We start from the raw sequence: 18526 nt of genomic DNA, 5'->3' as shown, positions 1-18526 counted from the left end.
TATTATGCTCTAATAAGCTTTGAATTGATACATTTGTACTCAAGTTGTTATGTATTTTAATGTGTTTTCTAGTGTTTTTGCATTTCAGGCACTATTCAGGTAATCAGGTGAATTAGCATTGTTTTGGTGTTAATTTGGTGTCCAGGTGGTGTTGGAAAAAAAGCTCGTGGAAAGCCGGCTCGAAGCAACAAGATTTAAGAAGACTCTTGGCCGAATTTCAGAATCCTGTTTCTACTACAATTATAAAAGGGAAAGCTTCCAGATTGTTGAGGGCTGCTATATATATTAATATTAGGTCATTTTAATAGATATGAAGAAAGAGACTTACCATAGCGCAAGGAGAAGACGGCAAGAGACCTTTAGCACAATTCAATAAAGGCGAAGACGATCTAGTTTATTCATGTGAATCTTTGTTTTGAGTTATAACTTGGATGCTTGTTTCATGTTTTGCTGAACCTATACTCTTATTTGTACTTGGTTTTATTTATTCATATAAAGACTACGTTTGTTATATCATGTTTTCATCGGAACCCACGTTGATGATGAGTCCGATTATGGGCTAATCGTTATCGTACGGTTCTAGCGGATTTATTTATGAAATTCTTTAGTTAAATTGTTTGATGCCTTAGTATGTGGTGATTGTATGATATCCTTGTATTGGTTGTGCGTATTCGTTTTATAAGCGTCGCGAACTTATAAGATAGTGTGTTAATTCTTAATGAAGCGAAAGTGAATTTAAGGATTTAGAACTTGCCATGCTAGCATAGGTTCATTTATGTGTCATGCATGATTCGTAGGTAATTTTAACCATCTTACTTTCCGTATGTAATCAAGATAGATAATTTGTGCTTAAACCGTTATGTTGTCAAATTCTGTAGACATATAGGGTCTCAATATAATTGGTGCCTATTTATCTTCTATCTATTTTGTGGATGTCTGGTAGAATGGTACTCGTGCAATGAAAGTTAGCGTTTATCAGTTTCGTGTTATCTGATTAGTGTCATCACCATTGCATGCTAAGGTTAAGAATAATAAGGCTATTGAATGAAGTATCTAATGAAATTACAATCCCATGTTTGTCATATATATCAATTCAGTTAATTTTATTTTTGTAGTTATAATTGTTAGTGTAATCCTTAGTTATAAACAATCTCAACTTGTTATAGTCTTAGCATTGGATAATAACCATACATTGTTGCTTAGGTGCATCAATTAAATAGCTAACCAATACAGTCTCTGTGGGAACGAACTAGAAAAGATTCTATACTACTTGCGAACTCGTATACTTGCGTGTATTAATAGCGCGTGTTTAGCGACTAACATTATGCCAAGATGCGCGTCTGCAGATGTTGGGAGTTAGAAGGGTACACGAAAACAACGGGACACGTATCGCTATTATGGAGTCGGTGATACGTATCCTAGGATTGCGCGTTTGGTTGGTAATTTGGGTCATGACTTATAGCGGCCCATAGGTGCGAGATGTACCTTGTGGGGGGCGGGGCGGTCCCCACTAGTCCGGTCAATAGATACTAAATGATACCTTCTTGTATTCAGTATTCTCAGGACTCCCAGATCAGAGCTAGTCACTTTTGATCCCCATACATATGACAATCTCTCCTTCACTCGGCAGGGCACATACATCGGCCTTAATAAAGTACGTTTCCATTTTCACGAAATAAATACGATTGATTAAAGCAGGCAAGCCCTTTCCTTTTCTCACTCCTCCATATAGTCTATGATAACGTTTTTTCTGACCAACCCTCATGGAGTCCACGTTGGCCCAACAACCTAGTATAGTATAGAAACCAAAACAACACACTCTATGTAAATACAGGAAAACAACTCCTTCCAGACCATAGAGATGGGCCAGCTATTACTCTATTAGGGAGACCAGAGTCTATATAATATTTTTAAAGAGGCTTTCCTCACCTTCTAGACCCGAATACACAAGAGGAACCTGGGACGACCCTCACGCATCCCGTTCGATGTATTCTGCGAACTTAATCGTCTATGGGGCGCAATTTTGAACGAGCGCGAAGAGATTCGCTGGGCCGCAAGTTTTATCGAGGATTGGAGAGGAGAGGTGGAATAAACAGGGATGACAAAAAGATGGAGCTTTCTTTAGTTGTACTGAAAAAAGGACCTAAGAGTAGAGCGTCTTCTCTTAATTTTCTTCCTTCCGCGCCCGCCGCTAGGTGTGTTTACAAAAGATAAATATATTTTAATTAAAAGGTTAATTTTAGCTCACATAAATAGTATACGAATAATATTTAGTTTGATAAATCGACCAAATCCATCTAATTATATTCAGATTTATTTTAATTTAATTTGTTCAAATCCTGATCAATGGTAAAAAAAATTTATCTATCAATGGTTAAAATTTATGTTAACACGGATAAAAGCACATATTATTTTAATTTAGGTGATCTAATTATTTTCTGATTTCAATTTTGATTTATCATGAATCAATAATATAATTTTTTTTAACCCAAATGAATAACATATCTTGATTTATTTTAATACGACGTAATTATATTGACTAATGAAACATCTGTATTTTCGTTTTATTAAAATAGTATGGATATTGTAGAAATTAAAGAAAATTCGTACTTATCTACTATCAAACTTTTAATATTTCGGCTTTTATGGTCGGATCTCGGCTATCCCACTCTCCTAAGCCTACATTATACCTACCCACGAATTATAAAGACTTTAAATTTATTTTAACACGGATAAATAATATTAAGAATTATATTAAGTTTGAATTTAATTTTAGTTTTAGCGTGGATCAATAATATAAATCATTTTATTTTAGCCTCATGCCTGTTATATCAACGAGCTAATTACATTTAATTTATTTTTATTTTATTTTAGCCATGGGTGAATATTATTTTATTTTAAACTGAATAAATAATATATTTTATCAATGAAATATAAATATTAAGGTAATACAGTATCGTAACTGCATGCTATATTAACATTAAAAAGAAAAAAGAAGATAAAAAAAGATAAGGTTGTGTGTTAGTGAGCGTGAAATCTCAAAGGGGGTTATTTTCAAAAATCCGAGGATTTCTACTTAGCTGGGTGGGCGTGTGATAAAAGGTTCTAAATAGAAAAAGGTAATTTTTTTAAGGCAATTGGATAATTTATTATGTCCAAATTGATGTAGACGTGGGTTATTGAGTATTATCTTATGTTACTAATAACTTTAATAAATTGATATTGATCTATTATGATTAATAAAAATTTTATAAATAAGGGCAATTAGATAAATTTAACGTGTAACAAAAAACATGTACTATACCAAAAATTTTAATATCTTGTAAGATAGATAGATATCATATATTACTAATAACTTTAATAAATTGATTTTAATATATTATAATTAATAGAAAAATTATAAGCAATGGAAATTAGGTAAATTTTACATGTACCAAAAAAACAAGCACTGTACCAAAATTTTCAATATTTCGTCGATTATATAATTGAATATTATCCTATGTTACTAATAACTTTAATAAATTGATATTGATCTATAATAATTAATAAAAACAATTAAGTAAGGGCAATTCGTTAAATATAACTTGTACCAAAAAACAGGTTCTATACCAAACATGAATTTAGTTATATATTTTTTGTTTTTAAAAGATTTATAAATAAGGGTAATTTGAGGCACAATTGTTTTAAATATTTATTTATTTTAGTATTGTATTGTGATTTTGTATTTTTCTAGTTATTAAAAGAGTAAGTAATATATTGTTTTTTAGTCTGTTGTCATTATATCGACCAACGAATTATTTTTTTTAACCCGGTTAATAGTCTAATTATTTTGACAGCTTCAGTATTAATTATTATTTTGTTTTAGATCTATCTCTAACCAAACACCGTGTCCTACACGCTTATTGTAATCGGTTATATATAACTTTGTTTCAGGATTTCATAAATTTTAACAATAATATTATATAAGATACATGTGTCAAAAATAAATTAAATTAATTAAGTGAAGGCAATTAAGTAATTTCTGCAAGTTCTAATCGACTACTAAATTTTAATATTTCATCTATTATAATATAATATAGAAATAATATCTTTTATTAAATACCCGTAACATTTTTGGAAAAAGATGTGTTTTTGTTGAAAATAATAAAAAAGGTAATGTGTTTTAGTTAAAAAAAAAGGAAAATGATTTATATTGGTAGCATAGACATAGCTACCTAATATATATCTACATTTATTTTTAATCAAATAATAATTTAATTGACAACTATTATAAAGATTGGTTTAGAATTTAATTAAATAAAAATTAAATTAGTAAAGTAATTTCATTTCAATATCAATTAGAATAATATAAAACTTAATATGAATTAGAATTTAATTTGATAGAGAATGCTCACTTATCAACCGAAATAATATGATATCAATATAGATTATAATTTAAATTGGTGGAGTAAATTGATTTCAATATTAATTAGAATTGGAATTGACCAACTAACGACCCATAAATTATAATTTTAATATTTTTTCTATTACAATACATATAATATATTTTATTAAATAGATTATCCGTGATATTTGTGGAAAAATAGGTGTTAGGTGAAAAACGTGTTTTAGTTTAAAATGGTAATTAATTTATATACTAATTAAGTAAGAATAATTCGATCATTAAATAAGGATAATTTTGTAAATTAACAAAATATCGTTCCAACTTTGAAAATTCTCGGAGTTGCCTAATTAATCTTTAAATTAGATTTGTGGCGTTCTAAACCCTTTGAATACAGGAATGGATTAGTAATTCATATAAATTTAACCATGCAGTTGGATCAATTAATCAATTGATCGTGTAATTGGAACGAATTGATTTGAAGTTGTTGGATATAGGAAGAGTGTTATAGGCATGTAGGTACATTTGATATAGTTTTGGATTATTCTAGTAAATTTAGTTATATATTTTTTGTTTTTAACAGATTTATAAATTAGGATCATTCGGTAAATTCAGCGTGTACCAAAAAACAAGTACTGTACCAAAATTTTTAATATTTCGTGTTTTATATAATAGTATAAAAGATAGTAAAAGATTTATAAATAAGGATAATTCGTTAAATTGCGTTTACCAAAAAACAGTACCGTACCAAAACTTTTAATCTTTCGTCTTTTTATATAATAGTAATAAATATATAAAAAAAATATTTTTTTACCGTGGACCTGTACAAAATATATTTACGACATCTATTAGTTAGAGGTGCAAATTATTTTGACTTTTGCATTTTTTTAAGAACAGAGGGTTTTGCATTGTTTTAAACGATTATATGAGATTGTTGTTGTTTTCGAGAAATAAGGATGATGATATTAAGTTATTTTTGTAAAGCAGTTAAGAATTTATGGATTGCTAAAGTCAACGAACTTAAAAAAATCTTTAAGTAAAATAATATTTAAATAAAATAAACAATTAAGTAGGTGAAAAAGGTAATATATTAGTTATTAGTGGTTATAATATTATTATTTTACTTTATTAAATAAACTTGTTCGTGATATTTAGAGAAGTTGTTTTAATTTAGAGAAATAAAAAAGGTAACGTGTTATAGTTGAAAACGATTTTTATTTCTTTTTTTATTATAATTCAATTAACAAGGCTAATAAAACTTTTAAGTAAAATAAGAGTAATTCAGTAAATTCAACGTGTACCAAAAAACAGGTACCGTACCAAAATTTTCAATATTTCGTCTTTTATATAATAGTAATACATAGATCGATTGTACTATGTATGAATGTAATTCAATTACTTATCCATATATTTCTATATTTTGCAATAATATTGCCAAAATATCAAAAAATTAAAAAGGTATTGCAATAATGTCAGGACTAACAATATACATGTATATTAAAAATATTATAAAATAAATTTTAATTTTTTTTAAAAGATTCGCATTGGTCATAAGTTACTAGAATTTACGTTATATAGTGCACGTTTGGAAAATTTTAAAATAGGTAACTTATGACTTAAAATGAATAAGTGACTTATAAGTGGTAAGTAGATAAATACTTATAAGTTACGTAAGTGTTTGGATAATTTTATTTATAAATTAGATTTTTTTTACTTAAATGAACTAAAATAAATTATTTTTAAATATAATTATTCTAATTCATGAATTTTATATTAGATTAACATTTATAAATATATTCTTTAAAACTAAAATTAATAAAACAAACAAAGAATTATAATAAGTTGAGAAAAATTTCGTCGTTGTTGACATTCAACTTATCAGGTTATAAGTTGTAAATTCAACTTATAAATTGGGTCGACAAACAGTCATCAATAAGTTGCTTATAAGTCATAAGTTGACTTATAAGATTTCCATACTATTTGTCAAAAAATTTCAATCCGATTATCCGAGCAAGAAAGCGTAAAAAAAAGTACTCTCTCCGTCCCAATTTATCTGTATTGTTTGATTTTTGATGGTCAAATAGACTCAATTTTGACCATAAATAAAAGCTCATTCTTTCATCATTTTGAAAAATTAAAATATACATATAAAAGTAGATTAAACGCACTTTTTAATGATATAAATTTTATAAGTATTTTCGATATTATACTATGTAAAATTTTCGGTCAAAATTGGGTTAATTTTACCGTAAAAAATCAAACAACACATATCAATTAGTACAAAGGGAGTAGTATATTGCAAAGTAACTTAAAACCCTCCAAACACTTGTCCCCGAATCTCTCACCAAAGCAATCGGCAAATCCAAAAGATGAGCTTAAAGCCTACAACAGACATAGACCAGATGTCCGAAACTCCCACTCGCCGGACCCACCACCGTCGAGCCCAATCAGAAACCTTCTTCCGTTTCAACGACGATGACGACATCCTCTTAGACGACGTCGTTGCGGACTTCGACCTATCCACTCTTGACGACATCCTCCCTGTCCCCGATGATGTCCAACTCAAACAGAAACAGTCCAGTGGGCCCTCCATCTCTAATACCAATACTTCCCATTTTAGGAGCTTGTCTGTAGATGCTGATTTTTTTGATGGGTTATCATTAGGCGGCGGTGATGATGATGAGAAAGGGGCTCAGGGGTCGGTTAGGACTCATAGGCATAGTAATTCCATGGATGGAGGGTCTTTTTCGAGTTTTGAAAATAATGCTAATAAGGGTCTTGCTCCTCACAAATTGGCTGAGCTTTCTTTGATTGATCCTAAAAGAGCTAAAAGGTTTACTTACTTTATTACTGGCGTCTTTTTTTTTTCTTCTATGAATCGGTAATTTGATAATCTAACTGATAAGACAAATGGGACAATTTCTGTTGTAAATTGTAAATAGGACAGACCTTTTACGAATGAGATAGACAATGAGACAGTTTCATTTAATTTGAAAATTAAATAATGCATAACACCAAAAGTTTTCACTTGGTTCGACCCTTAATCCTAGTCTATGGCCTACATCCAAGTATCCATGCAAACTAGTATAGAGAATGTATTATATCAACTTCAATAAAAAAACTTACAATCTTTTCCTTGATTACAAAAGATAGCCTCGAAAGAACCTTTCCTTAGCACATTTGCTACCTAGCACACCTGCTATATCCTATCCCACTGGCTACCTTGGCTATTTTTCTGAAATCAAGAGCATGCCACAGCCCGGCACAAGTTAATATGAATACACACATTGACTGGATATTTTAAGATATATAAACAAGAAAGATTTTCAGAATGTATATAAGATAGATTGTGAAAAGCATTACGTGTAATATAAAACATGAGATGTGTGTTCTTATTTGATAGGATATTCAAGAGAATGGAATAAGAAGAGTTTTTCAGAGAATAAAGATAGAACGTGAAATAAGCACTCTTGATTGAATCTGAAAAATAAGATGTCATGTATTTATACACACAAGTCTAACGGGTTTGATTTTCAAAACAAAGAAGAGATAAGATTGGATAATCTATTTGTTAGAAAATATTTGAATAAGTCTTTGTAAAACAACTCGTTAGTTGGTTGTAAAAGATAAAACCTTAGAAAATATAAGATTTGAATAGTTCAAATAGGTTTATCAAGATAGAGTTTGTTTGGGAGATAAACTTGTTTACCCAGTCAAATAAAATTACAAAAACCCTATCACTTACAACAACTAAGTCCCATAATCTGCATTCTCTATGTACATCTTGAATTAGGTCATCATCAGAAATCTGCAAGTCAACATTCTCCCCCTTTTATGATGATGGCAAAGAGAACAAAAGCTCCCCCTATCAAAAATACTTTAAGCGCTGTGCAAGATGTCAGTAACAAGAAAATAGCATCTGCAGATTATATCTTTCTGCAACAAATATAACAATGAGTATAAAACCGATTGAAATCAATACATAATCAAATTCAAAAACAACTCTTTCTCCCCCTCAACATCATAAAGGGGACAAAATAATTAATTATACAAAGAGCACATACCAAGTTCATCTGAACATGGACTTTCAAGAACACCTGCAAAAGATTCTTCATCTCTTAGGTACCCCCTTGACTTTGGGTCCTTGTTAGTACAAAAATCTTATATAAATGTCTATCGGATTTCTTAATCCACATTTGAACAATATTAACAGATGCATGAGCAAATTTATATCAGGTAGATGATCTATAAGATGAGTTAGAGTAGTGGCCCTTGATACCACATAATCTTGATTCAGAACTAGTATGACCAGGTTTGCCACAATCTCGACATTTCTCATACGGCATCTCGTACTTCATTGGAGTCCTCTTGTAACCACTTTGGAAAGCACGCTTCTTGAATAATTCACATCCAATACCTTCTTTATCGAGAGAAGATTTTTGTTCAGCAAGAAGAGCATTCAGAGTTCCTTCACCATGGAAACATCGGGCTATATCCTTTTCTACCTGAGCGACTTTTTGCTTTAGTTCAGAAACCAAAGGGTCGGATGCACTATCTCTTTTGACAGTTTCTTGATCAACCGAGATTGACTCTTTCTTTAAAGCTTTAAGACAAACATCTTTCATTTCAATCTTATTCTTGAGATACTCGTTCTCTTTTGTAAGCTTAGAGACCTCGGCTAATGACTTATTTTCAGCAACTAATTCATAGGATCATCCATTTCACTGAGAACCTCACTTGATGCTTGTTTCAAATAAGCATTCTCTTTTTTTAACTTTCTATTCTGAGCCTGCAAGGTTAGTACAGTTTGAAATATATTGAAATGTTTACTATATTGAACATTATGTACCTCATCGTTGTCACTGGAGATGTCTTCGAGTCCAGCAAAACACACTTGAGCATCTTTATCATCTTCATGACTGATTTTGATAGTATCCCAGATTTGTTTAGCCGTGGTACAAGCTGATACTTTACGCAACTCAGTAGCCACCATTCCATTTAAAAGTGAATTCATAGCTATAGCATTTGAACTCATAGCATTGAGTTCTTCAGGAGAAAGTTCCTTGAGAGACTTGGGCTTGCCTTCTTTCATTGGGACTGTAAAGCCATTTTCTACAGCATCCCATTCAAAAACTCACGCTGGAGGAAGATTTTCATGCGGAATTTCCAGTCGTTGTAATTTTCAGCACCATGACGCAATAGCGGGTAATTATTCGAATACCTATCTGATTGAACTATGGATCGCTAGCAAAATAAGCACTAAACAGAGAATTAAATGCACCCACTCTGATACCAAATGAAATTCAAAGGCACAATCTATATATTCATAATCTAACTGATAAGACAAATGGGACAGACCCTTTACGAATGAGACAGACAATGAGACAATCCTAATTAATTTGCAGAATATAAATTACTGAAATGTGAGTGCACTAATATGAAAATTAAACAATGCAGAACACCAAGAGTTTTCACTTGGTTTGACATTAGGTGTAATCTGAAAACATGAGATGTGTCTTCTTATTTGATAGGATATTCGAGAGAATGGAATAAGAAAAGTTTTTTAGAGAATAAAGATAGAACGTGAAATAAGCACTCTTGATTGAATCTGAAAAACAAGATGTCGTGTATTTATACACACAAGTCTAACGGGTTTGATATTCAAAACAAAGAAGAGATAAGATTGAATAATCTATTCGTTTGAAAATATTTGAATAAGTCTTTATAAAATAACCCGTTAGTTGGTTGTAAAAGATAAACCTTAGTATAGATAAGATTTGAATAGTTCAAAAAGGTTTATCAAGATAGAGTTTGTTTTGGAGATAAACTTGTTTACCCAGTCAAATAGAATTACAAAAACCCTATCACTTACAACAACTAAGTCCCATAATCTGCATTCTTTACATCTTGAATTAGGTCATAATGAGAAATCTGCAAGTTAACATGCCCTTGTTTGTTCTTAGGTGTGTTTATATGTTATTGGGGTGTGCAAATAGGTGCTTATTGGTCTTGTAGAAAGATGAACTATAATTTTCATCTTGAAGGTCTTGAAGCTTTGGCTTTTCCCTTTTTTATCTAAGGTGCTTGTTGTTGTATATAACTACTTTTTTGTGTGTGTGTGTGGGGGGGGGGGGGGGTTATTGTCGTATGTTTTGGAAAGGGTCTTGTGGTGTTGTTTGTGATTATATATTTGTTTATGATTTCGTTAACTTTTGTAACTTAGAAAGCTGTCACTTTGGTCTTTAGAGATGGATAATGTTCTTTTCCGGTATTAACTACTCGGTTTGATTATGTAGGATTCTTGCTAATAGACAGTCTGCAGCTCGATCAAAGGAGCGCAAAACTCGCTATACAAATGAACTGGAGAGGAAAGTGCACACTCTTCGAAATGAAGCAACCACTCTCTCTGCACAGGTTACATTGTTGCAGGTATTGATTTCTTGTTAGTTCTTTCTTTGATATTATGAGAATTTCTCTGTATGTGTGCTATGGCCGAAACCTGACGGCGATCCCTGTACAAGGGGATGGTTTACTTATTTCTCTCTCCACCTAGTATGTTATGCTCCTCCGAAAAGAAATAGATTGCTATACTAATTTCCAGTTCACCAAAACTCATCCACTGTAGTTTTTTTTGGATATGGAAATCACAAGAAATTTATATATTCCCACAACACACACACACACACACACATTTTTCTTCACTGAGGCTTGAACCCTCTACCTCTGCTAACTAAGGACGAGGATATCCGCCAGGTTAAGCCTTTCAGATCATCCAACAGTAGTTGTGGATGCCTAAAATTTTGTAAATTCACAAGTTTCGTACATTAATTGAGTGTCATAAATATTTTAGACAAATCAGTGTTTCTACCGGACACTAGCTTCTGGTCTGTACCTTACATACTATTGCATGACAAGAATTAATTGCTGATTCTGGTTTGTTCTATAAGAACTCCGAATCGTTTGTGTAAGTTGTTTGAGTTGACTCATTAATATTGGTAAATTGATTAAGGTTATCGTCTTGTACTCTGATTAACACAAGTTATTAAGCATGAGCAAAGCAAAATGCTTGTTCAAGATTTAATAAACAGATTGAATGAGTTTTGGGCTTACGCCAGTTCTGTGGATATACTGGTATGCTAAGAATACTAGCCCTTTCCTGACCACCTTGTTTAGTTTCTCTCTTTTATATTTTATTTCCATCTCATCTGAATTAGCCTCCATTGGATGCTTGTTCTCATTGTCTTCGAGGATGAATCACTTTGGTAGGTCCACCGATTTATGTTCAGAGAGCTGAGCCTAGTCGATATGTCTGTGAATAAGTAAATAGACATACTATAATTAGCCAATCTGCACTCCCTAACCTTAGCTGTTACGCAAGAAATATGAAGAATTTTTGAAGGATCTATCACATGGATTTGTCATTGCCATTTTTGGCACTAGCATATAAAATTATCATATTATCACAGTTTTGTCATGCTTACATCGAATTTTACATATATTCTATCAAGTTAACCCCCCCCCTCCGCCGGAATCTGCTAATTAAATTTGTGCTCCGCCTGTCATGGAAATTATTATTAGTAGTTCATATGTAGAGGGAGATGTCTGCAAAGAACAAAACTAAAAATATGATTTTGTGGTCCATTTAGTTTTTGATTGGTATCTTGGCTTATATTGTTTGCTTTACTATAGTATTTATATCTACTCCTTTTTGACATTGCATAATTCACCCACTAACATGCCCAGTAGATAGTTAAATATTTAAGGGTTTAACATATGCACCAAAGGGGCTCTTAGCCTACTCCACCCCTTTACGGGAGGTCTGAGGGTTCAAGTCGTTAAAATTGTGAGAGTGTTCATTTATTAAAAACAAATGACATGCCATTGCTGCCAATTTAGTATGTAATTCAGAGTCACTAGTTTGTACCTTAAGTTTCTTTCAGCTCTTATTGTATGTGATTAATAAATTAATTAGATCGATCACCGGGGATACAATTTTGTAGCCTTCAGTTTAATGCTTGCCATGATTGAAATTTTTATTTTTAAACTTTTGCTAACTACTGTAAAACTGCTCAACTATTTCTGTGACATTCATGAGTGAAAATTGTCTGAAACTGGAATACCAAGTATTAAACTCATGTCTGTCAATCTGAACTAATTTCCAGTTCACCAAAACTCATCCACTGTAGTTTTTTTTGGATATGGAAATCACAAGAAATTTATATATTCCCACAACACACATACACATACACACACATTTTTCTTCACTGAGGCTGGAATACCAAGTATTAAACTCATGTCTGTCAATCTGATGCCATTGCAGCGAGATACCACTGGGCTGACTATCGAGAATAAGGAACTTAAGCTGCGGCTGCAAGCTTTAGAACAGCAGGCACATCTTAGAGATGGTATGTTTTAATGTACACTTCTGAAAATGTATTTTTTCTAAACTATTTTTTGAGGCTGTGGAGAGAATTATTGAGTAAGATGCACATCTTTGTTTTTATCTTTTACGCCTTGCTGAAAATTGGAGAGAAGTAGATCCTGTAATCAATTTCCTTCATATTTCCATGATCTCTCCCAGTTTGTGTACATCACATAAATATTATCTAGATGCCGTTGACAGCATCTTTGATTGTATATCAGTATATGCGTGTTATTTATATAACTATATCAGTGTTATAGAAATCGCCGATTTCTCCGATAAATCGGTCGCTAAATCGTTATAAGGTAGGTCACCGATCTGATATCATGAAATCGGAGAAGAAAACGTTTTTTACGAATCCGGTCAAAATCGGTACAAATCCGGTCAAGATCCAGAAAATTGCGAGGTAGTTTAGGAATGAATTTATCCGAGAAAGTAGATTCTCAGCATGTAAAGGTCGATTAAGATTAAGAATATGCTCTGAATTAGAGATTGAAAGAACGAAAAAGAATGAACGAAAATATGTATGTATGTGTATATACTTACAGATACTGAGATTCAGTTGAGCGGGGAAGAAATGGGTGTCTATGGACTTGTGCTAGTGTTACCAGTCATGCTGTCCACTTTGCATAAACAAGTGATAGACTATCATTATTTTTACAGGAGAAAGAATAATATTCTTGATATACGAAATTAATCTATTGAATATAATATAATGGGGTAATATTTTATTGTTACTCCAATATTTAGTAATATATATATATATTTGTATATGGATAAAAATAATTTATTTTGATATATTTTTTAAAAATAATATTAAAAATATACCCGATTTAATATTCCAATAAATCCCCGATTTCCGATAAATCGCAAATCAGTACCTTAACCGATTTGGTCCGATTTCCGATTTCTACAACCATTATATATATATATTATGTTGAAATTGACAAATTATTAATTTAAAACTACATGATGTACATTTGTTGCTTGTGCAGCTCTAAATGAAAGACTGAGGGAGGAAGTGCAGCGCCTTAAAATAGAAACAGGACAAGCACCGGCTGCCAACGGGAACAGCTTCAACAGAGGTTTACAGCCTCAGTTCTCTCACCCGCAGGCGTATCACTTTGGTAATTACCAACCACAGCAATTCCAACAGCAGCAGCTTCTCATGCCTCGCTCAGCAAGTCACAGTACTCAAACTCAAAGTGGACAGCCACAACCTAGCTTCACGGACTTTAATTAGAGGGTTTGACGATACATCAAAGGCAGCGGTCTCAATTGGTTAAGTTTAGTAAATGGGAAGGTATAACTGATTTAAGGTAGCATCTTGTACATTACATACATATATGTGTATGCATGTTGCAGCTGAAAATTGTGGAATTTCGTATGGTGATTATATAGATGCACATGTTTTGCTGTAAGCATGCCCCGTGTTAGTCTTAGATTTGGAAAACACTACCCTTTAAATCCCTTCAGTTATCATAATGGGTATCGGTGTTGTAAAATATTGTTATATTAACTAATTTGACTTCTCTTAAGGATCTTTGATTTTGAATATATCAGTATGTAATTTTAAAGAGTTTGGAACAGTCACCAGCAAGTTAGTAGCTACTAAATTAAAAAAAGAAGAAGTCATTCACATGAAAAATAATGATGCATAAGTTATTAATCTCAAGGACTAAAAACAATTCCAAGGCTTCATTTCATAATGGTAGCGTATTTATGCCTCTTTTTTTGGGTTGATGTAAGTATGTAACTAAACAATGCAAGTAGAAATTCTTTGGCGGTGAAATGATTACCTGTTTGGGCGATTTAGATTATTACTGTAGTGCCTAACCAAAGACCGACAATACTATCTAACAACTATAGTCAATATAGGTGTGACATTTGGTGAAACATTTGACATATATTATTTCAATTGAATACAATCAATTTTAATTTTTTTGTCTAAAGTGTATAGAGAAGAAATAAGGATAGAAGATCTAGGGACATCCCTGGCGAAATGCAAACAAATCAAAGCGCTTATACATACATGGAAGCAATACATGAAACTGAAGAGCATCAAAGCCTCCTGACTAGCCTAAAACTATTCCTACCAGCTTTCTTAAAAGAGTATCAGGGTTTGTAATTTTGCCTGGATTAAAAACTTAATATCACCCGCCAACACAACATGATTCATTGGTTTATATATATATATACCACCTCTTAAATACGAGTTCATCACCCCACAATAGACTTGCCTTTGATGAGATCCTACCAATTTTTTATTATGAGCCAGGAGATGCTCCGCACCAGCACCCTGGTATAGGGACAGTCCATAACAAGGTGAAACTCATAAAATATTTACAACATCTTCCAGAAGCATATTTCATTATCCATTACATATCACATAGCTACCAACTTTATATTGAGTTTTGGGAATACTATGCTCCATGAGTTATGTGAGCAAAGTTGCAGTTTTAACAACAATAGTTTAACAACTAGTAACTGAAATTCAAGCAAATTTGATAGATTAGTTGCAAAGAGCACATGTACAGTTCCCTTTCCCTATATCAACTGCAAGACAAGGGGGCTCAACTTTTTGATCTTGATACCAGGTCGAGCGCTTTTCAGTTAGTTCCTTCACGAAACCATCCAGCCTATCAATCGTGACATTAGGCATCACAACAATATGACACATATTTCTCAAACATACAAGCTGCCACCTACGAACAAACTCCTCATCCCGGGGTCTTTCAAACACAACTGTTGTACTCACCTCATTAAGCATTGCACTGATTTCGGCTTCTTTAAGACGGTCTTTCAAGTAATGAGCATTTCTAAGGCACCTTTTGTTGGGATTTAATCTAAAACTTGTTTTTTGATAATAATATTTGTATTAAGTTTTATTTATTTGTGTTACTGCTGAATCATGTAAACCACGTAGCAGGTAGAATAGGTCATTTGTTTGTTTCAGTAATATTAGGAAGAGTTCTCAATAAGTGGGGGTGTTAGAGTATTTGTAGGAAGTAGTTGCATGATTTTAGCTAACTCAATAGTTGGTCCATCCTTTAAATATTTGTATGTACTCGGTTAGAATTATAAGCAGAGAGAACACAATGTAGTCCATGGAGACACTCATATTTTTACATATCAATCTTTGTTTTTATAATTTCATCACCTTTTGACCCCTTGTCCAACCCTTTGTAACCTTTTTTGTTAAGTGTGTACCACAGGAAAATAGGATAGTGACCATTCCGGCTTCCCATGATTGTTGCATCCCTTGTGGCTATGTAATCAACATTGTTCGCGAGTGCATTTATGTGCTTCATCCTCGTGATCTGGATTTCACAAGGCATAGGACATCCACCAAACTTGTGGACAGACACACTGACACTTCCAATGGGCTTCTTGAAACTAACCTTGGTGGCCTGTTGATTAGAAGGATTGCTCAGCAGTTTAGAAATCAACACATGGAATGGTAGTGTGTGAGGTTAAGCTAAAGCATTCTCATTCATGAGTGGAAATGAGACTACTTCAATATTATACACGCAATTGGATTCGAAAGTCTTACTATTTTTCTGGACTATGGAGAAAAGAAAATATCATGATTTTCATGGAAAATTTATTTACGCGTTTCCTGGGTCTACAGTTTAAAAAAAACCAAGGCTGAAGGCTCTTTACAATTAGTTTGTTGCAAGTATTAGGCACAAATCACTTACAGAATCAACAAAGGGGATCATGAGCCCAAATAATGCTCCATCGCGGTGAATATAAAATTTGTCATCAGATAACCCACATTCTTCAAGGGTCTGTATGGCAAGATCAAGATCATCAACAGCTCCTTTGACAGTTGTTCCTGCAATGCAAGGATGACAAATTATTACCATGTCATTGTAAGTTCTTATACAGGTGTGGGTGCAATCAGCAGTCTAATAATAAGGGGAAAACCCAAGTACCTATATTAACATTGACGATAGCTGGTCTGCCTTTGTTCATAAGTAGTCGAGACTTGAAATCTGCACAATCAATCTGGCCACTTAGTAGAGTTTTAACCTTGACGCTTTCCATCCTATACATGCGTGCTGCTCTAAAGACCGAGTAATGCGAGTCTTCCGATGCATACAAAATTCCATCAGCAAACACTTCTCTTCTGCACATTCAAAAATAATTTTCATCTGAAGACAATTCTGTAATTAAAGAATAGAACGGCAAAAGTCTGGAAAGTGCTTACCCAACTAGGATTCCATGAAGATTTCTTTTGGGTACCGCAACTTTTAACATAACCCCAGTATTCTTCTCTCTCAATTTCCCATAATCGAGCAAACCAATCTAGAACACCAATCTCAAACTGCCTTGAATGGACAGCATAAGTGCTATCTATAAACGGATCACCCAAGTTATTGATAGAAAAATGTTGGAACTGCCAAAGGGCACCATAATCGTAATCATGGTTAACCGGATAACCTACAATATATTCAAGGCAGGATTGCTTAGATATAATAGAGGTGGTACCTTATAAACTTATAACTCATGGGTACACACCATTAATGAACTACAAATATATATACGTGACATGAAACAAAAATTTACGTGATAGCAGATATAATTGTACGAGAATAACTTAATGTTTGCCACATGCAAACACACTGTTTCAACAAATTCATGCAAATCAAATAAGATAAAAAAAAAATGCATGCACAAGCACAACAACCACCTAATTGGTTGTTAGTTCGTTCAACAAGATTCTTCTGGTATTGAGCTAAGACATCAGTCATATAAGCATCCTAATTATCTTCATCTGTAATTGACAGACACCTGACATGCGCATTCAGCTTCCCCGTCACAATCTCTTTCCTCTCCTCCTCCTACTCATCCCTTGTGGTTAGATTCAGTTTCTCCCCTACCTCCTTCATATAACCATTCCATTTCAGTGACATTGCAGATTCAACGCTTCCTACCATATTATTACTAACAACCAAAATAGAACAGTCAACTAAGCAAACAAGATGATAAATAAATATGCATGTGCAATATATATATATATGTGTGTATAGATAATTAGTACATGTAAAGAAATGTATGCACCTCTTTTTCAGAAAGCGCAAAATATAGAGGGAACGTCCTAGGGATAGATGACTCCAAGAATTTCATACTGCATCATGTAAACAACACCTTGTTCCGTTTTTATACTACTTTTTCATTATTTGTTTTCTATATCCCCCAGATATTCTTAAAATTTTAATTCTAAACATGGTCAACTAAAAATCAATTTGGATTATAATAACTGCAAACTCAATCGACCAAAGTACCATGTAAGACAACCTAAGATATTCATTCGGCTTAAGAAATGAAAATTATTTATACCAATGTAATTCAAGTTGATAATTTTCAAATACCTTAAAATGAATAAATCTGTCGGCAATTAATTTTAATGTAGCAATTCATTGTAGTTAAAAAAAATTGTAATATCCAGTTATAGAGTGATTGGTTCAAATGGAAATAAAAAATTCTAAACAAAAGTTGGTAGACATACGTAAAAAGTGATGAACAACTCAAGAGTAAGCAAGATCGAAAACGATATCATATGTGAACAAATATATATTTGTAGATCGTATATGATTATAACATATCTGCCCTTTTTTACAGCAATTTTTTGTCGGAATATACATAAGCAAGAAAATTATGAGGGAATTTCAATTTTGGAACTCTAACTTTTGACGGACAGGGGCAGTCCAAATATT

At 32.6% G+C, this 18526-nt stretch overlaps 2 protein-coding genes across 2 annotated transcripts; one reads left to right on the top strand and one right to left on the bottom strand.

Annotated features, from left to right (window-relative positions):
- Positions 1–6683: 6683 nt before the first annotated feature.
- LOC141712918 (transcription factor VIP1-like) lies at positions 6684–14346 on the top strand. The gene is made up of 4 exons (XM_074516047.1): positions 6684–7214; positions 10678–10810; positions 12702–12786; positions 13799–14346. Exons 1-4 carry the CDS (start codon positions 6751–6753, stop codon positions 14044–14046), a joined length of 930 nt encoding a protein of 309 aa, XP_074372148.1. The 5' UTR covers positions 6684–6750; the 3' UTR covers positions 14047–14346.
- A 969-nt stretch (positions 14347–15315) lies between these two features.
- LOC141714705 (serine decarboxylase 1-like) lies at positions 15316–17746 on the bottom strand. The gene is made up of 6 exons (XM_074518206.1): positions 17690–17746; positions 17376–17431; positions 16742–16935; positions 16505–16641; positions 16014–16213; positions 15316–15631 (listed from the first exon to the last, which is right to left on the bottom strand). The coding sequence occupies exons 1-6, from the start codon at positions 17744–17746 to the stop codon at positions 15316–15318; spliced, it is 960 nt and encodes a 319-aa protein (XP_074374307.1).
- Between the last annotated feature and the right edge of the window lie 780 nt (positions 17747–18526).

The sequence above is a fragment of the Apium graveolens genome, chromosome 3 (genome assembly GCF_009905375.1).
Source record: "Apium graveolens cultivar Ventura chromosome 3, ASM990537v1, whole genome shotgun sequence".
In the NCBI taxonomy this organism is placed as follows: domain Eukaryota; kingdom Viridiplantae; phylum Streptophyta; class Magnoliopsida; order Apiales; family Apiaceae; genus Apium; species Apium graveolens.
Note: the sequence above shows the minus strand (reverse complement) of the source record. Positions and strands in the feature narration are given on the sequence as shown.

Excerpts from the sequence above, each read along its gene's own strand:
- LOC141712918 (XM_074516047.1), top strand. The coding sequence starts at position 6,751 with ATGAGCTTAAAGCCTACAACAGACATAGACCAGATGTCCGAAACTCCC. Across the intron at positions 7,215-10,677 it reads GATCCTAAAAGAGCTAAAAG|GATTCTTGCTAATAGACAGT; the intron begins GTTTACTTACTT and ends TTGATTATGTAG. Across the intron at positions 10,811-12,701 it reads CACAGGTTACATTGTTGCAG|CGAGATACCACTGGGCTGAC; the intron begins GTATTGATTTCT and ends ATGCCATTGCAG.
- LOC141714705 (XM_074518206.1), bottom strand. The coding sequence starts at position 17,746 with ATGGTAGGAAGCGTTGAATCTGCAATGTCACTGAAATGGAATGGTTAT. Across the intron at positions 16,642-16,741 it reads TATCGTCAATGTTAATATAG|GAACAACTGTCAAAGGAGCT; the intron begins GTACTTGGGTTT and ends CTTGCATTGCAG. Across the intron at positions 16,214-16,504 it reads TGATCCCCTTTGTTGATTCT|GCCACCAAGGTTAGTTTCAA; the intron begins GTAAGTGATTTG and ends TCTAATCAACAG.